Source organism: Microcebus murinus, chromosome 9, assembly GCF_040939455.1.
Source record: "Microcebus murinus isolate Inina chromosome 9, M.murinus_Inina_mat1.0, whole genome shotgun sequence".
Lineage (NCBI taxonomy): Eukaryota > Metazoa > Chordata > Mammalia > Primates > Cheirogaleidae > Microcebus > Microcebus murinus.
In genome coordinates this window covers 20,353,158-20,378,359 of record NC_134112.1, presented here as the reverse complement: position 1 = coordinate 20,378,359, position 25,202 = coordinate 20,353,158, and the positions used below count along the sequence as shown (strand labels likewise).

Sequence of the window (25,202 nt, the reverse complement as noted above, 5' to 3'; positions counted from 1 at the left end):
TGGCTGATAGTGCCGTTTACTGATAGAACCTGAACCATAAGCAGGTGTGCGGTAGAGAAGAGATCTTAAGACATGTTGAGTTTGAGAGACCTTTGATACATTCAGGGTGGACATCCATGTCAGATTCTCAGATGAAGGTCTGTACTGAAGGATATGAGCACAAGTCACCAAAGTGAACAGGACTGACAAGGACATGTGTGAACAGAGGAAGGCTAAGTTCTAAGAGATGGTTAGAGGTGAAATTAATAGCAAGAATCTGAAAACCTGAGATAGGAAGAAAACCAGGGAAGCATGTCACAAGTTCAGTTCAGAGTATTCAGAGTGTTTAGCAGTGTGTAATACTGTCACGTGCCAATGAGCAAAGTAGCCTCTGAACTTTAACAAAATTTAAGTTCTAGTTTCAGTGGAGTGATAGTGGCAGAAACCAGACTCACCTGGGTTCAGTGGTAAATGGTGTGATGTGGTTCATCAGAAGAAAAGGCGTGGAAGTAGGGTTGTTAAGGAGAGAAGAGGGAAATAGTAGAGGAGGAAAGATTTTTGTTTTTAAAAAGGCTTGGTTGGCTAGGCATGATGGCTCACACCTGTAATTCTAGCATTCTGGGAGGCCAAGATGGGTGGATCGTTTGAGCTGAGGAGCTTGAGATCAGCCTGAGCAAGAGTGAGATCCTGTGTCTACTAAAAAAAATAGAAAGAAATTAGCTGGACAACTAAAAAAAAAATTATATATATATATATATAAATAAAAAAAATTAGCTGGGCATGGTGGCGCATGCCTATAGTCACAGCTACTTGGGAGGCTGAGGCAGGAGGATAGCTTGAGCCCAGGAGTTTGAGGTTGCTGTGAGCTAGGCTGACGTGATAACACTCTAGCCCAGGCAAAAGAGTGAGACTCTGTCTCAAAAAAAAAAAAAAAAAAAGGCTTGGTCATTTTCCCTTTAAAGAAAGGTAAGGACCCAATTAAAGAGGTTGAAAATATTGAAGGAACGAGCTGGCTACATTAAGAATCAGCTGAGGAGGACTGTGCAAAGGTGAAGGTTTGGAAGCCAGTGGAATCATAGAGCAAAGATCCTAAGGAGGTTTGAAAGGGTGAAATTGTTAATAAAGATGCTTAATACTTTTATTCTCTTTCTGAATAGGAGAGGAAGAAGCAATGGAGGATGCAGGTACAGATAGATTTGGTGAGGGATAGCTGAGAAAGTTTTCCCCTCTATTTTGCTGGTGAAATACAAGTAATCTGCTAATAGAGGAAGCATTGGGGAGGATAATGATTTAATGAGACTGGAAGTTTCAAATTGCTACTCAGAGTGAAGAACAATCCTGCTGAAGTTGAGGCCCTAGTTGAAGATGGTGACTGCAGTCTGTAAGGTGGCACCAATCTGTGCCAACATGTGGCTTTCTGTAGCAGTGGTCAGCAGGTGTAAAGAGAGATAAGTTAAAGTCGAACTCATGTAAGGGTCAGATTTTGCCAGGTATAAATTAATGATAAGAGGGCAGAGGAGTTTAGGGTTTTGCCACACAAGTGGCAGAAGTATTAAGATGACCGACCTAAGCTGGATGTAGGAGGTGAGGGGAAAAGGTGACTAATGGCACTACTAATGAGAATAAAGCACTTGGGGTATTAGGTTTGACTCTTTCAAACACTCTAAGGCCTTTCTGTATTTATCTATTAAATACTTTCAACATTTTTATCACCAACTATACAAAGTGTACTATGCTAAGTGTAGGAAAATCCTCTCCCTCAAAACATCAACCACTTTGTAGAAAAGTGTTAAGACCAATAAGAATGCTTAGTACAATTTATAAGATCAAGATACAAGGTACTAAGAACATGAGAAAGGATTCTTTCCATCATATGTAAGAGGTGGTTATTCAAGGAAACATTCATTTTGAAAACTGCCTTATCTGGAACAACAATGTTCAAAAACAACAACAAAAAACTGCCTTAAATAGATCTTCAATACAGAAAGATAGCCACAGGTAGAGTTGGGATGAAAAGACTGATGAATAGAGCAAGTAGCATAAAAGAAAAAAGTACAGCAAAAGCCTAATTAGAAGATAAGGCTTATGGGAAAACAATGTGTGATAGGGCTGTAAAGATAATTTAATAAAGAGCCTTAAATGTGTTAAGAAATCTGGGCTCATTCAGTAGGTGGTGCAGAGACAATTAGTCTGTAAACATGACCAGATATGCTCTAGGAAAACTGGTAATCTAGAACCCAGTCCCCCATATACTTAAGGCCTAAAGCAGTGGTGCTCAACTGGACTGCACAAAAGAATCACCTGTAGTGCTTTGAGAGATAGTTTGTGGATCCTCCCACCAGAGATTGTGGACCATTTTGTTTGGGATGAGGTTCAGGCATCATCTCAACCTTTTAAAAGTACAACCTCAGATGATTCTAATATGCCTCTAGGGTAGAAAGGCACTAGCCCAGGGAAAGCCTATATATAAAAATATATCTCGATCTGTATCAAACAAAAGTCTCTAAACTGACCTAGTAAAATCAAAATTAAAAAAGCACACAGACCATTCCCATCACAAAGACAGATATTGAATATATACAATTTATTTAATAAATTAATGTCATTCAAAATACAGTGCCAGAACATTATGCAGTTGAACATGCTAGTAATGTTTATCATGAAGCACCTGTGCTCATGTTAGATTGGCGGCGCCCCACTACTGCTAGTGGTTCCTGGGATTAATGTCAGAGCAGCGCTAGTTATCTGCTCTTCTGCACAGCTAGTGCAGATAATTCCTGAACAGTTCACCTTCCTAATCCTACCCACCCCACACACACAACAGGTTAAAAAAACACACCCTGACAGCTAACAGATCTATACACAATCACTCTACAGTAATGCTTGTTATTAAATTAAGATGTAATGACCTGGTTAACCCACTCTAAATCTTCAAGATGGAGAACTACATCAGCAGCAGGTAGTTATATGCATGAGCCAATGTTAATGTAATACAGAAAGTGGAGGCATTTACTGATTAAAGCTCCACGCAGACCCGCACAATGAGGGACTGGCAATTCTTATTGCAAGCCCAGCAACATAAGTCCACATCTGGTAAATGACCAGCTGATTAGAAGACCTGTATTCTAGATAGACAAGTATAAGTTAGTGAAAAGAGAATACATGCACCTAATAGTATAGTTAGACTGATCCTGCAGTCATAGCTTTCCCTGTGTAATACCATAAAATTATGGAAGATCTTCCTCAACTATAGTATAGGATTTAGACATTTCTATACCAACATGGACATTAGTGTTAAGTGCAGCTGAATTCATTACACTGAAAAAAAAAAAAAAAAAAACTATTCCAGGACTTCAGAACAGAAGCACAGGAATGAAATACATATACTAAAATAACCTCAGCACAATTTGTGATATACCACACTAGGAACAGGAAACTACTTTTATAAGTGAACATTTTGAACTGTACATACACAGGGCTAACAATGTTAGATAATCCAGATTCTTATGTTCTCATGATACACATAAAAGTTTCTGAATTACTGAATAATCTATTTCATATTATGGAAGCATATCTTTCTGTAAGACTCACTGATATATATTATACTGATGCAAATAAAGGGCATAAAAATAAAATTTATCAAAGATAGATTTTTTATGTAGTCATATTTAGTTTTCATAGCCTCTCTTCTTTAGCAAAGAAAATGACAAAGCACATAACTCAGGCGTGCACGCCCTGAACTCCCCAACTATACAGGTGGCAGTGCAACCATTTCTCCATCCAGTTCAAAGTCATCTGTCCCATCTGGTGAAAAAAGGTAAGTCGGTGGTTTCCATGGAGATTCTTCAAGGCAGGATGGATAAAGTTTCCCCACAGTGCATCGAAAATCTCTCCCTAAGTCCCATAGTACACGTTCAGATATATGCTGTCTCAGAGACCACCGGTCAAGTTCCAGATCATATTGGTAAGTGACGTACTTAGCTCGCTCATTTAAGTGGGTTTCTCGCATAAACACACACAGAGAATTGGAGATCACAACAGCTCTAACACAGGGGTCAGAGTACCTCTTAGCAGGGATGTTGGCTGCCATTTTCCACTCATTTTTATTCACATCATAAATTTCCACAGTTACTGAGGACCCATCTACAGTGCCAGAGGGGAGTCTTATGCCAGAATTGGTAGCAATATGCAATCCTCCAATATAGAAAATTTTATCACCAAAAGCTGCAGCTGAAGCAAAGGACCTACTAGTCTGTCTCATGGCCATTTCTACCCATGAATCAGACCTTGGAAAGTAACAGTACATGAGGTTCAGTGTCATCACATAAATGCAATCATGAACCACAACTGCGGCACTCCACTGCCAAGCACAAGGCAAAGGGCTTACCATCGTCCACTCATCCTTCTCAGTGTCGTATCTTTCCACGGTCCTCCGATTAAGTTCTCCACCTACACTATCTCCTCCAATTGCATAGATATAGCCTTCACAGCAAACCAAAGATGGCTTTATGCGGACAAAAAGCATCGGGGTCTTTGGAAACCAGGTATTTTGCTGTGCATCAAACCAATAAAAGCAATTCACAGTTCTGAAGGCAGTCTGCAGTTTGCTTGTTTTACTGTGATTTGTTTTTGTGTTTTTCAGAGGAACTTGACCTCCTGCTATGTAGATGTCATTATCAGGAGTTACAACTGTCCCAACCTTATGCAAATCAGCTGGTGGGCTGCAAAGCTTGTAAACTTTTTCTGCCTGGGGGCTGTAACAGACAGAAGAGTAAAGACTACAAGGATTTTCTGAAGATGCTTCAATGAAAATCATCATTTCCTCTTTAGTCATTCCAAGTCTTGGCTTGAAAAACTTGGGCATGGATTTATACAGACCTTGAACCACTACAGACTTATCATTGGGTGGCAGACCTTGAAACCAAGCTCTCTGTGTCACTTCTGAAAGTGCATCAATTCTGATTTGGCTAAGAACGGAAGATAAATACTGGGATCGTGATTCTGTGTTGTACTCTAGCCACAGCATAGCAGCTTCTCGAACTGTTTCTTCCTTTTCTACATTTAAATTGTCGCTACTGAGAATGTCTATCAGTAGGTCATGTGACAGCTGCATGAAAGCTTCCTGGTGATACACTGCAGTGAACTTGTGCTCCACCATTCTTTTAGCACTTTGTTTTAATTCCTCACAACTGAAGAGATCAGCAAAACTCAACAATCGCACACAATTCTCTGCATTTATTTTTTTAATTAAATATTCTCGACAACGTTGTAACACATCTTCTACCTAAAATGAGAAGAAAAAGCTGATAAGGGTAGGATAGACACATTTTACTTTTATATAAGACATAGGTATATTAATCAGATCCCCATACTGGAGTTTTTATTTTCAAATACATGTGTTTGGGCCGAGAGATGAAGTTTTCCAGTAATAAAAGTAGAAGACTATGCATAGTTTTGCGTTTCTTTTCCTGCCCAGTGGCCTACTTAACTGTCCTATTTAGGAACCTGTAATACAACATTAAATGCGTACTTAAAAAACTAAATAGCCTTAAGGGATAAATAAGTAAATTCATATATAAGCTATACTGTTCTAGGCTTTAAAAAAATATTATTGAGAGAACCATATGAAAAAAAGGTAAATAAATCATAGTATAGAAAATGATTACTGCTGAGTAGCTGGATTCTGGTTTTCTCAATTTGGACAAGATAGTCATAGAAAACCAGAAAATCACATACAATGAGTAACTATTTTCCATTCTCATCTAGAGAGGTGAGATAAATCATAGGAACAATAAATACATTTATGTGCAGTTATAAATTACCTACATTTAAATGGCCCATCTTAGCTACTCTAGGCTCCTAGATTTGTTTTTTCTTAAGGAAAGGTACATCTTAGTTGAATCAAAACTGCTACCTACTATACTTATTCAGCATCATTGTGGTTAATTAAAAGCTGTTTACATTGAGAAGTTAGGTTGCCTGAATTCAAAACTTAAATTGTCCACTTGGTATCTCTATAATATTAGGCAAGTAGATTCACCCCTCTAAGCCTCAGTCTTCTCTTGCATAAAATAGGGAAATAGTTGTCTACCTTAAATATAAAGCATTAGTACAGTATCTGGCACATAAAAAAAATGTTGTCACTTCACATGGTTAACAGTGGCAGTCATGTTGGTAGTCAAACCTTCCACCTCAGGCTTGCCAGAGTGAGCCTGTCTAAGAGGCAGAGTCCTGTTTTGCATCTGGGCAAGCATATGCATGTGGCTTTCATTAATATGGCAGGAAAAATTATAAGGAATAGTGTCGGTGTTTACAGTAACAAAGTTCTGGAATCCACATTTCTTAAAATTCTTCAATGTCTTAGTAATTCTGAAAAAATGCCTTTTAATTCTTGGTTTTAAAAAAAGTAATGAAAACTTGCAAGCTGCAGACAATGCTTACAGTAAGGATTTCTCTTTTTCAAGTTTGGAATCAGAATGTGAACACCTTTGATACTAAAGCACCAAGAAGCTACCACAGCTTCAGTTTCCCCAGAGTTGTAGACAGAGTAGGACACTGAAAATTGTAGGGGAAAAAAATACAGGTGGAGTATCTTTAATCCAAAATGCTCCAAAATCCAAAATTTTTTGAGTGTTGACATGATACTCAAAGGAAATGCTCATTGAAGCATTTTGGATTCCAAATTTTCAGATTAAGGATGCTGAACCAGCTTATCATACATAAATATATCAACCATCACTATCTGTTTTATTTTAAATACTTTTTCTTGATAGCTAAATATGGTCATACAACCATTATAAATATTTAAGTATGATAATTTCCATAAGAATCTTAAATTTTTCTGTAAAAAGTAACACCATCAAAAATTAGTACATCTAAGCTTTAAACAAACAAAAATAGAATCACTTAAATTCAATAAATACTGTTAAAAATTAGTATTATGGCCAGGTACAGTGCCTATAATCCCAGCACTCTGGGAGGCTGAGGTGGTAGGATTGCTTGAGGCCAGGAGTTTGAGACCAGCGTGGGCAACACAGTGAGACCCCATCTCTAAAAAAAAATAATAAGGAAAAATTAGCTGTGCATAGTGGCATGGGCCTGTAGTGCCAGCTACTCAGGAGGCTGAAGCAGGAGGATCATTTGAACTCAAGAGTTCGAGGTTACAGTGAGCCATAATCACCCCACTGCACTCTGGCCTGGGTGACAGAGTAAGACCCTATCTCTAAAAACAAATAAATAAAGTAAATAAAAATTACTTTTACTTGAAATTCTAAATTCTCAGGTATATTAGGCAGAATATGAAACCGTCTGACATTTTTATCTACCTTTTTAACTGATTTAAGATGCCATCACAAAACTAACTGGTTTACTGACTGATCAAATCCTAGTCTGTTTTTCCCTTACACATTTTATAAAGAGAAAAAAATCTTTTACCTTCGAAAATCTGCAATAAGAAAATTATGCAGATGTAAGACATCACTGGTGAAACAATGTTTCTTCACAAAATAAATCATATAATACAGCAATAAAAACCACAACTCATGTTTACAAAGGAGGAAAAAAAATGCCTACCTGTAGGAAGCAAGCTGTTTCATAAAGCTGTTCTACAGTGCTGTCATTTATTGCCAAGTTACCCGTGTATGCATAAGTTATTATTATCTGTAAGGTGGCAGCATCCACATTCCTCAGGTGTACATGTGTCTGTTTGCTTTCACTCAGTCCACTCATGAACATGGCCCTACAGCAGAGAAGGGAAAATAAAGTATAAAGGTTTCATGTAAAACAAATACAGAGCTAAAAAGAAAAACTAGACAATAAGGGACGTTTATTTAGGGTATTTGCTTATAGGGGAGACTTGAGGGAGGCAACAGAAAACCATATACTCTGGTGCCAAAGATATACAAAACTATTTCACTATGCCATTTGGAGTGAAAACATCAAAATTCCATTTACTCCTTATATTCATACAATGAATAATTATCAGCAATAAAAAGGAACTAAGTATTAATACATACTGTGACATAAAGGAACCTCAAAAACATTATGCTCAGTGAAAGAAGTCAGATACAAAAGACCACATATTGTACAAGTCCATTTATATACAATGTCCAAAAAAAGGAAATAGACAGAAGGTAGATTAGTGGTTTCCTAGAGCTGCATGTGAGAATGGGGAGTGACTATAAATGGGTACAAAGTGATGGAAATGCCCTAAATTTAGATTGTGGAAATGGCTGTACAACTCTGTAAATATATTAAATTCATTTAATTATACACTTAAAATGGGTTGTTTTTAAGGTATATAAATTATATCTCAATAAAGCTGTTAAAATTTCATTTACTTGGACGGGCACGGTGGCTCACACCTGTAACACTAGCACTCTGGAAGGCTGAGGTGGGAGGATCACTCAAGGCCAGGAGTTCGAGACCAGCCTGAGCAAAGGCGAGACCCTATCTCTACCAAAAAAATAGAAAACATTAGCCAGGCATGGTGTCACAGGCACCAGCTACTCAGGAGGCTAAGGCAGAAGGATCACTTGAGCCCAGAAGTTTGAAGTTGCAGTGAGCTATGATAATGCCACTGAACTCTAGCCTGGGTAACAGAGTAAGACTCTGTCTCAAAAAAGCCAAAAAACAAAACAAAAACCACCTATTGCTACCAGCTTCACCAGTCTAGCATGGAAAACTGGAAGATAATCACAAGAAACCTGAAAATGAACTGTATGGAGTTCACAGTGAAAAATGCAAGATTTAGAGCTCAACTGGTTTTTTTTGGTTTATTCCAGTAGAAGATAGTGACTTTAGGAAAGGGAGTAGGGCAGGAGAACAGGTGACCATACATATGATACTGAGACTGATTATTTTAGACTATGGTTTATGACACCAGAATGACAAACTTCTGCAAAGAAACTGTGTTTCCTGAAGACTACAGATAAGTAGAAGCCTAGGCAGGTTTATAATGAAAATTCTAAACTGACATTTTTAAGAACAAATACTGAATTACATAATATTATAAGAAGCTGAAGTAACACTGTAGAAGTGCTGAGTAATTTTCAAATAATTCTCTCATTTGGGATCTAAAATGAACTGTAAATGTTACTAAGATACGGAAACAGAAACTACTTTTCAGAAGTATCTATAGAATCTTGGTGGGATAGAACTGGTAACTCAAACTACAAAGAATGATGTATCCAGTTCAAAGGCATAATTTCTAATAGTAAAGATCTGTAATAGCATTATATGCAAAGATCTTGAAATCTACAAACATGAAAGCAGAATCCAGGTGAAGAACACTTAGGAAAAAGATCAAAAAGCCCAGTCCAGAGAAAAGATACACAGTATATCGGAAGAAAAAATTAATAAGTAGGTGTTTTCTTATAGATATGAAACTGTCTCAGATATAAGATTTTAACGATGAGTGGCTTTAACCCTAAACATGTATGGGATTATTCTTTATATTTATCTAATAAATATCTGATTTGCTTTAGGGATAATAAACAGTTGTGCCTTGATATCTATGGGGATTTGCTCCAGGATCCCCCTGCAAACACCAAAATCCATGGAAGCTCAAGTCCCTTATACAAAATGGCATAGGATTTGTATATAACCTATATACATCCTCTCATATACTTTAAATCATCTCTAGATTACTTAAAATACCTAAGACAATGTAAATGCTATATAAATAGCTATTAAACTGTATTGTTTATAGGGAATAATGGCAAAGGGAAAAATCTGTACATATTTAGTACAGACATGATCATCTTTTTTTCCCCTAAAATATTTTATTTTCCATTCATAGTTGGTTGATACACAAATGCAGATCTCATGGATATAGAGGGCTGACTGTATTCTCTCAGAAAAACAAGGAAGCTAAAGAAGGGAACTAGCTAGCTATAATGAAGTAATGGCAAACTTGAAAGGATTGTTATCTTTAAGGTTGTAATATTAATGAAAGATTCAAGTTTTCCGGTCTTTAGGAAAACCAATCTCAACCCAATCAGTTAAAGATAAACAATAACTTCATGGCTAAAGAATTTAAAAGATAACGTAAGTAAATTCAATGAGAAAAAAAAAAGACATCTAAATAAATGCATGCATTGCTTTCTGGTAATGATGATGACAATGCAGAAAATATAAAAATAAGAATTTCTGCAGAGGTTTCAAAGTTAGATCAGATGACAAATGACAAGGTGACTACCACAGAAGATTCTACTCTTCTGGTTACAAATGTCATTCTGAAAACCCACAATTGAGAATTAATGTCTAGCAGGTTTTCCAGTACTCACCAGAACACCCCCCTCAGGTAAAAAAAAAAAAAAAAGACATAAAGCTCTAATGATGAATAATCAATTTATAATTAACAGTCATCAAAAAGGGAGAGGTAAGCTGAAAGCAATAGGATCTGATCATTTTGGCCCACGAGTTTGAGGCCAGCCTGGGCAACATACTAAGACCTCATCTCTTTAAAGAAAAAAAAGGGGGCAGAGGAGAGCTAATGAACCCAGGTATTTACTGAACCTATAAGCTTGAATTTCTAATTGTCACCTGCTAAGACAATGGATCTGGGGAAAAAATCAGATATCACAACCATCTGGGAAGCTTTAAAATATATCAGACAATTCTGATTTTATAACTCAGACTCAATGAATCAGAGTTTCTGGGTTTGAAATCTAAGAAACTCAGCTTACCCTCCAAGAGGATTCTGATGATCAACTAGGTTTTAGAACCAGTGTCTGCAAATAGGGTAAGCTTTCTAACACACAAGAAAATCAGTATCTGAAATTGCATGAAAAATCCACAGCTTAACCTGAAACAAATATTATAGGCACAGTGAAGGCAACTGACATTTGGGCCTTAGCTTTTGCAGTCATCATGGGATAGGTTACATTGAGGAATATGAAGTTTCTATACCTTTGTGTAAAGTAAGTTACCCCTAAAAGGTCAGATTAAGTCTGTCCTTTTTATAGCTACCACTAAGGGGCCAGTAGAAACTAACTGCCAATCTTTACTTACGGCTGCTAATACAGGAATATACTGGTCCACATTTAATTCACCTTTATTCACTCTGTGCCTTTCAAACATTAAGTAAAAACCTAAGGGCAGAGGACAAATAAAGCAACTTCCATACCTTAGCTTCTATTCTTTTCATAAAAATGCAAAAGACAATAAACATGTAAAATTAAGCTTTATAAATAACTAAATCAACTTCTAAGTTCAGAGGCCTAGAGACCACCAACAATGTTATTAATTAATAAATATTTAAATCTGGCAAGGAGTCTGGTAAGGCTAACTGGATATCACAAATGATAACAGTAACAAAGAAAAAATATTTTGGCAAAGGAAATAAAAGTCTTAGGTATAAACAGCACGAATTATCCTCTAAAAATTCTTATTGAGCCTATTTTAACTCTTTAGTTTATATACAAGGATCACTGTTTTCTACAGGCAATATTTTTTTTTTTATTTCAGCATATTATGGGGGTACAGATTTTAAGGTTTCAATAAATGCCCATCCCCCCCTCCTCCCACAAGTCTGAGTCTCCAGCATGACCATCCCTCAGATGGTGCGCATATCACTCGTTATGTATACAGGCAATATTTTAAAGTCTCAAAAAAGTAAATTACATCATTTTTCTTTTTCAATGAAAACAAAGAATATTCTGACTCTTTCTGCCTCCCCAACATTAAAACTTAACCTTAATTGATTTCAACAAATTTCTTGTAGTTAAAGCTTACAAAACTTCTTTCATCTGTCCTTTACTTGCACATGCAAGAATCTGATTTGGCAAGTACTACATTATTTGAATAGAAAACTCAAGCAAAACATTAAGGGATCTGAGTTTTTAAAAAATTTAAATAATATTTAAAAGAATTACTATTAAAATAAGCTAACATTCTACATTTGTAATTACAAATTAATCAAGATGAAAGTACTTACCTGAAATAAGAGCTACATGTTGCAAGAACCATCTTATGACAAGGGAATTCAGTGCCCTCAACAATTAACACTATGTCAGTAAACAACTGCTGTTCATAAAACAGTTTCAACTGTTCCAACAAGGACACAGCATATTCAGTATTGATCTGCCTCTCGTCTTGAGTGGACATGACTGTATTCCATTAATATCTCCCGGAACAGATTAGAAAAGTCCGTCTTACTGATGGAAGGTCAAGTGAATACTTCAGAAATAAAGGAGAGACTCTACTTGCTGTTATCTGCAGCATTCAGAACCAAGACTGACACATCCACTAAGGAATAGTATCTTGTTTGAGGCTGAGAATCACTCCTAGGTCATCCTGTGTTAATTAGGTTCTTCAGAGTTTTTCAACACAGTCTGCAGACATCCTGTTTAAATCTGCAATTGTGCAGCTCATGAGTGAAAGAAAAATACACGAGGTAGATTTTGTGGCAACATCCTATGTTCAGTGGATCCTGTGGAGTAACTAAAAAAAAAAAAGTTCAGTTGGAATATCTAGGCCAGTACATTTTTAGAATACAATGTTTAAAATGGCAGCCTTAAGTATAAATCAAATTTATTTGAAGTTCAACTTTAGACATTACCATAAAAATGAAACATGAAAAAATTAACATTTTAAAAAGTCTACTACATTTAAAATAAAAAAACTAGACTAAGAAAAATAACATTTGTAAGTTTTAAGTTAACTTTTTGCCTCCTATACAAAATATAAACATCCCAGATAATAAAGAACACATGAATAAGCTTGCTTATTTAATTTAATTTTTTTTTATTTAGACAGGGTCTCACTCTGTTGTCCAGGCTAGAACACAGTGGTGTCATCATAGCTCACTGACACGTCCAACTTCTAGGCTCAAGCTATCCTCCTGCCTTAGCCTCCTGAGTAGCAGGGACTACAGGTGCCCATCACCACACCTGGCTGTTTTTTAATCTTTAGTAGAGACAGGGTCTCACTATTGCCTGGGCTGGTGTCCAACTCCTGGGCTTAAGTGATCCTCTCACCTTGGCCTCCCTCTGAGCTAGAAGTACAGATGTGAGCCACTGTGCCCAGCCTAAGAATATATTTTTAAGTTCTTTAAAAATAATTTAATATCAAAGCCAGACCTCCTACTTGTTTAGTAGCAACAAATGACCATAATTTAAGGGGAAAAAAAACACTAAAACAAAACAAAATGTCTTCTCTGTTTCATGGAGATTCTCATTCTCTGGATATATTTTAAATGCATTCACAAAGGCTTTATATTTAATTTAAATTACTTAAACTATATGGTAAATAGATTCAAATTGTTTACTTCCAAAGTATAAGGTATGTACTTTTAAATTTATAATTTAATCCTATGAGAGAAGTATATGTTATTTATCTCTTTGTAGAGAAGTTCCTTCCTAGCCATCTTTATGAATAAGAGGTTTTTCAATAAAATTGAAAACATAATTAAATGGATATGTATTCCTACACAGGAAACTCCATATTACACAAATATGAATGTTTTCCAAATGAATATGTAAGCTTAATACAAATTCAATCTAATCCTATTTATAGGGGATTTATGTGGAAGAATGCACAAAATTTGGCAAGATATTTGAGGAGGAGGAAGGGCAAATTTTCCCTTAAGAATCTTATCAAATATTAAATTCTTACCAAATATTAAAACAAACCTACAATAGACCCAAGTACACATAAGAAGTTAGATATGATAAACATAACATTTCAAATTAGGAAGACTGGCTTATTACAACAAAACATATTGGAATTACTGGCTAAAGACTCAAGGAAAAAACTTACCCTAGGTTTTAGTTATACTACATACCATTCATAAAAAAAAAAAAAAATCCAGCCAAATAAAATGTTATTTGGAACTCAGTATTTACAACATATGGCAAAGGAATAACAAATCAGGAAAATAAGAGGAAAAACCCTAATAGAATGCTCCTAATACGTTAAGTACAAAAACTAGCCCATCTTTTCTTATTAGATGACCCTTAGTTCCCATAACCAGAAAGTCAAGTGATTTTTATATGAAACCTACAAATAATGACCATCATTGGAATTACTAAGATTGTTCCTCACAAAATATCATCCAATATGTCAAAGAGATCACATATACTTCCTGCCAAACTATACTATTACATGAACTGCTAACTTGATATAGACTGTCAAGTTTCCAGCCAAGTTAACGATGGAAGTAACTAAAACAGGTGCAAAGGCAGAGTGAGACTGAGTCATTTAAGGTAATGAATTTGCTCTTCCAGAACTGTATGTTACACTATAAATCTAAGTTCTACTACTACAGCCACTAAGGCTAATAATACCTAAAATCACTGGCTATTTCCACATATTAATAATGCAGTAAGTTAATAAGGGTGTGGGAAAATAAGAATTCTGACACAGGGGAGTATGGGGATATGTACCCATATGTACACAGGGGATATGTACCCATAATCACTTATTCAAAACTCTTGAGACAAGGTATGTTCTGGAATTTAGAATTTCTCAGATTTTTGTAGAGGTAATGTGGCACATGTTACATATATTACAAAACCCTGTCTGGGGCACACTCCATAATTGAATTCATTATCTTCACTGAGGGAAATATGAATAGTGTGAAAAATAAAGACTATATATAGCCTCATGTTACTTCAGGTCAGGTTTTACTAGCAAGGAGTTTTTTTTTTTTTTTAATTTGATTTTTCAGAACTTTTTGAATTTCAGAATTGCAGGTAAGGTATTATAAAAGACATAATATTTGGCACTACAAACACTTAATACATCTTAACAACTCTAATTCTAGAAATATATCTTACAGACATATATGCCTTATCACGGAAGATAATTTTTGCACAGACTAGGGTAGAGGGGTTGAAGATGTTGCTGCAGCAGAGCTCTGTGGCCTGGTCCCTAACAGGGGGACTGCAATATTAATTAACTGAAAGACCTAACCCCAGCTGCAGGACCCAAAACTGTCCCCATCCACATTTAAACCAGGTGACAGCAAATGGTAGCCAAGGCCAAGATGGATTTAGATCATACTGCTAGACCAAAGAATCTCTTGCAGGCTAGCTATACTATACAGGCTCACTCTGGTCATTTTATTAACCTTACAAGACCAGTGCTCTAACCCCTGGGCTATGGAGTCCATTTTATTAACCTTATAATGACAGGACTTGATTTTTTCCAGCAATTTTTTCCTGGACTCCATTTAATTTGTTATGATTTGGTTTTGCTAGATTTGGTTTTCTATCATATGCATAAAATGTATTAAAACAAGTCTGCTTCTAGAAAACACAGTAAGCCAACTCATTAATATTGCTTTATTAGATTCCCCTATTTACCACCTTCTTTTGTAATCCAGGGTACATTTTCTTCCAAGAGAGATAGCCTAAATAAAAATTAACTTAAAATAGGCAGAAAAAGTAAGTCATTCTTTAAAATATTAAGTATCTCACCTCTCTGGAAACATGTGACTTCAAAATGTATTAATCAAAAGTGTGAAAAGTTGTAAAGTTTAGGATCAACCAACAACCTTCAAATGCCCACAACATGAACATTTTCTATAACAAGATTCCTTCTCTGCTAAAAAACAAAACTTGAAATGAACATCATAAATATCCTGAAACGTTTCACAAAGTCTACTATATTACTAAGTGAGCTGACACATGTTGCAAATTTTCTCTTTTCAATAATTATATTACTTTATATATCATTCTATATCTAAAATTATCTTCCAAGAGTCACATATTCTGTTATCTGTAGACCCTACCATCCTCAGACTAAGTAATTCTCAGGTATCAAGGAAACTGTTTAATTTTCTGTTATAAATTAATGGCTACTTATATTTAATGCAACACATGTTTATTGAATATTTATTAAGTGCCAATCATTGCACTTTAAGTACTCAGATTAAGAGATGCCAACCACTAGAGCTCTAAAACACCAAGTACATTTACTACAGACCACAGCCAAAATTAGTTGTCATTTAAAAACAATGGTGTTTTTAAAATCAGTTATTCTAGACAAACTCAAAAGCCAAAGGAGGCAGGCAAATGAGTGAAGCAAGCTGGGTATAAGAAACATTTTCCTTGAAATCTGGCTGTCTTGATCTCTCACTTCTAAACTTTTAATAGAGACATAAGTGTAAGAAATTTTTCTCTTTACCATAAGAAAAACTGTAGTACAAGTAAAATGAGCAAAGGCAATTGGCGCTCAGCCCCACTGCTAACATTTGTTCACACTAGAGAGGAAGGAAAAACTCACTGAAGATCTATTTAAACCTTCTGGATATTATTAACATAGGCAATGAATTACCTCATTTAAAAAAATAAAATTTCAAAAGTTCCACTATTATCCCTTCTCATCACAAAGGCAAAATAGCTTAGGCTTTGGGAGCCATAAGGTCTCTGTCCCAAATATTTAATTCTGTGGTTGCAGCCTGACAATAGCCAGACAGTATGTAAATAAATGACATGACTATTTCAATAAAACTTTATTTATAAAAACAGGCTCTAGGCCACATGTACAAATCTCTGGTTTACACTGCTTCTTGATGAAATATAACATTAAGAGTCAATGGCCGCACAGCAGCTCACACTTGTAATACTAGCAACTTTGGAAGAGCAAGGTTGGGAGATTCCCTTGAGGCCAGGAGTTTGAGACTAACCTGAGCAAGAGTGAGACCCCCATTCTCTGCAAATAATTGAAAAATTAGCTGGGCATGGTCACATGTGCCTATGGTCCCAACAACTTGGGAGGCTAAGGCAGGAGGATCACTTGAGCCCAGGAGTTTGAGGTTGCAGTGAGCTATGATGATGCACTGCACTCTAGCCCAGGCAACAGAGCGAGACCCTGTCTCAAAAAAAAAAAAGAAAAAGAGTCAACAACTAAAATACGTATCTCAAGTAGTTTTTGTTAGAATGTTTTCCCTTCAGATCACAAAAACAACAAAAAGCACAAATTCTTGGAAGTTGAATATGATCCTTAGTTAATCTGACCTGTATATATTCCACTTTTCTTCTCAACCAATATACTAACATCTCTTACCTAATCACACAACTGCTTTCCCTAACTCCTGCTAGTTCAGTGGACTTCTGAAAACTTTTCTTTACCTAGTGTGAGTACCTTTATTAAGGTTAAAAAAAAAAAAAAGACATTCCTTCCCAAAATCAAATGTTGGAAAAAAAATCCATAATGCAAAAAAGCTTATTATAAGATTCAAAAACATTTAGCTTCTATTTTTATCAATTGCAAAAATACATTCGAAAAACAGAAGACATGTGTAAGACAATGGTTATGTAAGGACATTTAGTAGACACATGGATTCGATAGAATAGCCAAGGGACAGAGACTGGGAAATCCCTGCTACACACCACAATTCTAGGTACCCGGTGCACCATGAGTAATAGGAAAGTATTCTATTTTAAAGCTGATCATTAGAATATGTTCCTCAACTAGTTGGCAAATGCCAACTAGTACAGGAATTAAATGGGAGCCATGCAAACACAATATAAAGAAATTCAGAAATTTTTAAAAAGTGCAATATACTTTGATATAAAAAGCATAGATATTCTTACTCCTTTTTCTAAGCCCTGGGCTCAGTTCAATATTCTTGATTGATTTGCTTGATAGCAGAGAATAATAGTAAAGAAAAGGTTAGCCATGGTACACACAGGATGAGATCCTTTCCTCTATTGTCTACCCACTAACTTTCTGGAAATTATCAGGAGACAAAGCCCTATTTATTTTTAAATTGAAGGACTTGCTATAAAAGTCAAAAATTTACAAATTGAGATTGAGAGAAAAAGTAAACCAAAAATTCTTCTTCTAATACATTTTCTCTAGGATGCTCAAATCTCCAAGGTTCTATTGATTGAATTCTATTACATTAAAGTTTCAAAACAAACATCCCATTATTAAATAATTGTCAAGATTAACACATTAACTGCCATGTGAGTTGTATTTAACTCACACTGATTTTGAGCCCTAGGCCGTGTAAAGCATATGTAATTCACATCTCTATACCTTGGGAGCTGCGAGAACTATTTTTCAAGTTGTATATGACTCATGCACAGAAAACAATAAAAAAAACAACAATTTTTCATTAAATTAGAAAGGATCATTTTGTTTTCAAAGTTTTTATTCTATTTTTATAATAAAACACCATAGCCCTAAGGAAACATTTTTTTTCTAGTGTCAATGTGTTAAATCAGTAGTAATGGATATTAATAGTAACAAGCAATTCTACTTAAAAATCTGAAACACTGCTTATAAAAAAATTATTTCCATAGGTTTTCCTCCCTTAAATAATCAATGTGATTACAAATTAAATTTCTGCAGATCTAGCCTGATTTTTCAGCTTCAGCATAAAATCACACATGTAGAAAAATCCAACTTCCAAGTTATAGTTGGCCCTCTGTATCCATAGTGGGGAAAAAAGTGGATGGTTGTGTCTGTATGGAATATATAAACATTTTTTCTTATTATTCCCCAAATAATACAGTATAGCAACTATTTATATAGTATTTACATGGTATTAGGTATTATAAGTATTCTAGAGATGATTTAAAGTATATGGGAGGATGTGCACAGGTCAGCTGCAAATACTACGGCATTCTGTATCAGGGACTTAAGCATCCTGCTATTTTGGTAACCATGGGAGGAGGTTCTATAACCAATCTCCCATGGATACTGAGAGACAACTCTGTGTCTATTCCACAACTTTAAGCTGGTTGTCTGAATCTCTCACTTCATTTTCCTATAAAATAAAAGTATAGGATGAACACAGTGGCTCATGCCTGTAATCCCAGCACTTTTGGAGGCAGAGGTGAGAGGATCGCTTCAGCCCAGGACTTCGAGACCAGGCTGGCTAATAGTGAGGCCCCATCTCTTCAAAAAACTAAAAAAATAAAATTAAAATAGCCAGGCATGGTGGTGCATGCCTGTGGTCCCAGCTACTTGGGAGGCTCAGGCAGGAGGATTGCTTGAGCCCAGGAGTTTGAGGCTGCAGTGAGCTATGATCAAGACACTGCACTCCAGCCTGGGCAACAGAGTAACAGGCTGTCTCTTAAAATATATATATATATTTTTTTTTCCGTTAAAATAACAGCTTAAAAAAAAAAAGGTGTTCAACATCTTGGGCTGGAAGAGTCAAAATATGCCTGAGAGCATATCTGCAAAGGAAATTTACACAAAGCAAACACTAATGTAATACTCCTAAAGACATAACAGTAAAGATGAATTAGTTTTATAGATCCAAATATCAACATTAAGGGATAAGAATCCAAGATTAGAGAAAGGTATGAAATGTTTACAGAAACTAATTCCAAACATATGTCTAATTTAACTTTGAAACCTAGTTTTAATTCCTATAGGTGTGTCATTTATAGTACTCTCCCACTGAATAGTTACAGAAATACAAGTAGAAGCAAAGCAAACTTTTCCAGTGTTAACCAGGCAAGACACAAAGGATCAAGGAAAGAATAAAGGATTAAATAACTGCTAAATGTGAAAATGAGACCAATCAGCAACTAACCAAGCTGTGGATGAAAAATTAAGGAAGGATAAAAAGATAGAGAGGAGGCTTAGAACAAGGCCTATAGAGAACTTATATAGTAGGGATAAAGTTTCAGCTAACAGGAATAAGTTTTAGTGATCTATTAATACATAGCCTGGTGACCGTAGTTCATAATAATATATTGTATATTTCAAAATTGCTAAGAGATTTTAAATATTTTCACTACAAAAAAGTAGACAAAGAGACAGATATGTTCATTGCCTTAATCCAGTCTACAACGTATACATAGATCAAACATCACACTGTATCCCACAAATGCATTCAATTATTATTTGCCAATTGAAACTAAAATAAAAACAAATTATATAGAAGGATGAAAGAGTGACAAAGAAGTCTCCCTCTAGGAAGGGCAGTAGAGCTAAAGACCAGTCATCCCCAAGAAATACTTTCAGCCAGGCGTGGTGGCTCACGCCTGTAATCCTAGCACTCTGGGAGGCCAAGGCAGAAAGATCGCTTGAGGACAGGAGTTCGAGACCACCCTTAGCAAGACCGATACCCCATCTCTACTAAAAATAGAGAAGAAATTAGCTGGGCAACTAAAAAAATTAGAAAAAAAATTAGCCGGGAATGGTGGTACACACCTGTAGAACCAGCTACTCAGGAGGCTGAGGCAGGAGGATCACTTGAGCCCAGGAGTTTCTGGTTGCCGTGAGCTAGGCTGACACCATGGCACTCTAGCCTGGGTAACAGAGCGAAATTCTGTCTCAAAAAAAAAAAAAAAAAAAAAAAAAAAAAAAAGCAGCACTTTACTAACTTAGAAGATACCAAGTCTTCCAATGCTACAAAAGTCAATAGAGAAGATTAAAAACTTCATTGGAAAAGATCCAAGGCATTCTGGATGTCAACTGTTGAAAAAATTAAGAGTATGAAATCAAACTACTTGGACTGAAAGCCCAGTTCTACAACTTACTAGCTGGGTGAACTCATGTAAGTTATTTGCTGTTTGTGCCTCAGTTTGCTCATCTATAAGATGGGGATAAAAATAGAACTCTCTCAATGAATTCTTCAAGGATTAAATTTCATACTTAGAATAGTACCTGATACACAGCACTACTATGTAATATTTAAAAATTTGGTGAAGCTTTTATAGCACTTTCCTAACTCCACACCTATACCAGGTCTAGAGATCCCAATTACAAGGTCTCAGCACTCCAAATACAGTTCTCTCTTTTCATCCTGGCTAAATGGTATTTGGGATAAGAAAAATTCAATGTTTTTAGGCAATTTTTTTTGCAAATATTTGACACTTATTCGAAATTTGAATTCAAAGTCTTCTAAAATATCAAATGATACTTTGTTTCTTCTGATTGACACACTGTAAGCATACACATTTATGTGGCTCAATTTGATGTGGTGATCTATGTGTATGTTTTATATAGAATATTTAGATGGTACAAATCATGAAACAAACTAGCTCAACAAACACTAATCTCCAGAAGGCTGATGTAAGCGCAAAAAAACTAAATGAGAACCAGGAAAGCACCAGTCATAAAACAAGCCTTTCTTCACGTCAATGAGATAGGTTTCTCCTTAGGGAGGACAAGAGATTGGTGCCAGAAACAGTTTGCTTTCAAGTGATCAAAACAACCTTGACAGCTGAGAGTGTTTGGAAAAGACTATTTGGTCTTTAGATTGTCAAATGCTACACAAACAGAATTTTCTGGAGTTGTGACAAGCATCAATTAAAAAACAAAACACCTTGCCTTTTGAAGAATGTATCAAGTTTTATAAATTTCAGCATAGCTTCCATTACTCCAAATTCAAAGCTTAGATCTATTCCCCAGTGTTTTCTCTTTCCATCCACACTGAAAAGACTACATGGCTCCATCAGGTTAATTATGCTCAGCACCCCAAGTAAATTCAGGTCACAAGTATAAGCTTCTGTACTACATTATGATTAATAAGTTATCTGACTTTTAAAAATTTAAACAAGAACATAAAGGCGACACCACCTGTGACAGAATAATTATGAGTATAGTATGTCCTTTTATTTTGGATATCACTTTTCTTTTTTCCTCTCAGCTCTGCACAGCGACTTATTAATAAAGCTGGGAAAAGGTAGACTAATGCAAAATTGACTCAGAACTTTTCCACTGGGTCTTTATTTTCCACTAAGTCAATGATATCTTCCATCACAATTGTAGGAGAAAATATTTCCCAGATATTCAAATGCCCATATATGAGGGTCATGAAGAACACAGCTTAACAATGCTTATGAGTACCGAAGTTTGTTCTTTAAAAAAAAAAAATGAACATAAACTGAGATAAATTTACAAGCAAGACCCTGATTAACTATGGAAGCTACTGCAAGTCACTACTTGTCAGAGGTATGAGAGCAAAGGAAGAATCTCTCATTAAATGACTATATTTTCTCCCAATCTCCCACAACAATCCCACAAAGAACCTAGGTACTGCAAATTCCTGGCAAGAGAACCAGGAATAATTGTCATACACCTAAAATATTACTTGAAATCAACCTGTTATTTCTACTACTCTCATGAGTTATCACATATCACTTGGTCTACTCTACAAAACTGGAAATGTTAAGACTGACACATAACAAAGGACTTTCAATTGTTCACTGATGTATTTTATGATAGCAGGACCAATCCTTCTTCCTGGCCCCACTTGTCAGAAATGTGGGCAAGGAACAAATCCAACTCTTTTCTAAATAAATGTGTAAAATCTCTGGGGAAAACCAAGGTATCTTTTGACTTTTAAGACTGCATTCAGGCCGGGCGCTGTGGCTCACGCCTGTAATCCTAGCTCTTGGGAGGCCGAGGCGGGAGGATTGCTCAAGGTCAGGAGTTGAAAACCAGCCTGAGCAAGAGCGAGACCCCGTCTCTACTATAAATAGAAAGAAATTAATTGGCCAACTGATATATATATAAAAAATTAGCCGAGCATGGTGGCGCATGCCTGTAGTCCCAGCTACCCGGGAGGCTGAGGCAGAAGGATCGCTCAAGCCCAGGAGTTTGAGGTTGCTGTGAGCTAGGACGCCACGGCACTCACTCTAGCCTGGGCAACAAAGCGAGACTCTGTCTCAAAAAAAAAAAAAAAAAAAAAAAAAAAAGACTGCATTCAAATGTATAGGAATTTACCTGGCACCTTAAACACATTCAGTATTCAATGTTTAGACATTATGAAGTATCTTATTTCCGCTAGCCAGAAGGAAGAAAATCTATGGAGAGGCATGTACTATGATATCTCTATTCCCTCCCATCTCCTTACATGCCCTGTGAATAACTAAAGTTAACAGTTTATAGTACTACTCCTTACAGGAACAAAAAGTGAACAAGAGTTATAGATAGCACTTATAAACTCTTCCCACAAAACTGTATAGAGAAAACAGCACTATGTGGAAACGTGTGGACTACAGAGCATGCTCAACACAAATGCCATAATAGCCCAGAGTTAACTGACAGATGACAACCTCCTGAGGATTTCAGGCCCCAATCTAAAAGGGCTTCAATAAGCACTAGACCAACAAAAGATCAAAGGGAAGAAGCAAGCTTAACATTCATTATCAGCCAGATGAAATAATAAAATTCCACATCATCGAGACTGGAAAACAACTGACTGGCTTGCCTTTTCAATTTACTTAAGGTCAGAAAAAATAGTCCTGAAAAAAAATCAGGAAAAAAGTCCTATCAAAGGTTAACTAAGTCATTCACAATTCCAAGAGATTTGAAGTCCATACTACCCAAATTCAGCAAAAATTCACACCCCAGAAGGAAGGGGGGGGGATAAAAACCCTGTTAATTAGTTGCCTCTATGGAACAAAATATAATTTTAGTCAGTGCACACTGCTAATAGGGTTTTGCTTCTGAATGGCGAATGCTCGGTGAGCCAGACGTACAGATTCATGTATAAACAACACGTGACCAGACCTGTCCCCTGTTTTTATAAGGCTCATTGATATAGAAGATAGTTAACACACACATACCCTTTTAAAGTTAATTTTATATTTTGAACTCTTTTCATATTTCAAGGGCCATCGTGGTAGCAGACAATTCTAGGGAGCTGTAGCCCGTGGAATAGATATTCCTCTCTGAGATGGGTAAAAAAAAATTTTAGATGTCTAAACCAGAGGCGGAAAGAGACGTTCACTCAAAATAAACGTCCCACATCAAAGTAGGCGATAGTCTTCTATTCCACAATTTTTTTATTCATAGGGAGAGGGAGGTGGTCGAGTTCAAATTAAGTTAACGATTTCACAAAGTAAACACGTACACAATTTTCCGTTTCAAAGGGCAGTTTCTGCTTTTTAAAATCGCTAGTAGACCACACCAGGACCTCTGTAAATCTAGACCTCTGGGTTACTCCAGATGCACCAGGGAAAAAATACGTAAGGAAGCGGTTGTCCTCCTTAGGCCCACCACGTCGCGAGTCGCTCAGTGAAACAGCTTTATTTCGGCAAGGGCGGCCGCGAAGCGAGGCGAGGCCGCCGCCCGGAGACCCGCGGCCGCGGAGGCGCCCAGCGCCCGGACCGGAAACGCCCCCGCAACAGCGCCGGGGCCGCCCCTTCCCCGCGCTCGGGCCTGGAACCACGCCGCGCTGGGGCCGCCGCGGGTGCGGAGGGCGGCGCCGGGCGCCCGCGCTCCTCCCCCGCCCTCGGCGGAAGCGTCTCGGGTTTGAAAGATGCCGCGGCCGCCGCCGCCGCCCCCCGCCCGCCGCGCCACAAAGGCCGACCCCCTCCCGCCGCAGCCCGACTCTCCCAACCCCTCCACAGGTCGCCGCACGCTCCCCCGCCCGTCCGGTGCTGGCGACGCCTGCTCACCCGCGTCCCTCGGTCTCGATCGCTGGGATCCTGTCCAGCCGGCGGCCCCAAACACACTGGGCCCCTCAGGCGCGGGGGCGTGGCCCTCCCGTCGCGGCCAGGGCCGGGGTCTCGCCTCCGGCCAGGGAAGGCTGGCACCACCGCCTCCTCTTCCTTCCGGTTTCCCCTAGCTCCCTCCCTTGATCGGTCCGTCCAGCGCGGAAAGCAGCGTCCTCTGCGGGCGCCGCCGCACGCTCCTCAGGGCCCGACCACCGCCAGACTCCTCCCCCGGGAGCCGCGCCGCCCGCCCGCGCCGCCTCGTCAGCCCGGGGCCGAGAGACGCCCGGCTCGCCGCTCCCGCCCCGCCTCCGCCGCGCGCGCTCGCCCGCCCCCTTCCGCGCCCGGGAGCGCGCGGGCAGCGGCCCGTTGGCCAGCCCGCGGGCGCTCCGCCCTCGCGGAGCTTCCTCTCCCTCCGCTCCAGCGCGCCTGTCGGCACAAGTGGCGGTTTCGCAGTTTGCCGGGTTCCCGAGACCGTCCTCCCACCCCCTCCCGTACTCTAGCTCCCCCCGCCCTTTTCCTTTGCTGGATCCCACCGGAAAGCCATAACAATTGGGGCCGCGCAGGCGCGAAAAGGGAAACGGAAAGAGCAGGAAGGGCGGGGGCGGCGTGAGGGACCGGAGCGTAGTTGAAGGGGGTTCCCGGGAAAGGTCAGGGGGGAGCCCGCCAAGGGCGCGTGCGCCGCGCCGAGGTCGCCCCCCAGCAGCCCGGGCGGCAGGGGCTTTGGGCTTCGACTGGGGGAGGGAAAAGCCGAGAAATTCCTGGCTAGGGAATCTGGAAAACAAAACACCAAATGTGCCGTAGGCGGATTTTTAACCCCTCGAAATTTCCCCTGAAATACAGATACTTGTAGGCTGGTTCGGG

At 38.0% G+C, this 25,202-nt stretch overlaps 1 protein-coding gene across 1 annotated transcript; it reads right to left on the bottom strand.

Moving 5' to 3' along the window:
• Window positions 1–2,527: 2,527 nt before the first annotated feature.
• On the bottom strand, window positions 2,528–24,670 carry KBTBD2 (kelch repeat and BTB domain containing 2). The gene is made up of 4 exons (XM_012741267.3): window positions 24,303–24,670; window positions 11,918–12,423; window positions 7,552–7,717; window positions 2,528–5,263 (listed from the first exon to the last, which is right to left on the bottom strand). Exons 2-4 carry the CDS (start codon window positions 12,085–12,087, stop codon window positions 3,728–3,730), a joined length of 1,872 nt encoding a protein of 623 aa, XP_012596721.1. The 5' UTR covers window positions 12,088–12,423; window positions 24,303–24,670; the 3' UTR covers window positions 2,528–3,727.
• Between the last annotated feature and the right edge of the window lie 532 nt (window positions 24,671–25,202).

Coding starts and splice junctions, on each gene's coding strand:
- KBTBD2 (XM_012741267.3), bottom strand. CDS start 12,087: ATGTCCACTCAAGACGAGAGGCAGATCAATACTGAATATGCTGTGTCC. Junction 7,718..11,917: donor ACATGTAGCTCTTATTTCAG/GTAAGTACTTTC, acceptor TCTCTGCTGTAG/GGCCATGTTCATGAGTGGAC. Junction 5,264..7,551: donor AAACAGCTTGCTTCCTACAG/GTAGGCATTTTT, acceptor TTCTCATTTTAG/GTAGAAGATGTGTTACAACG.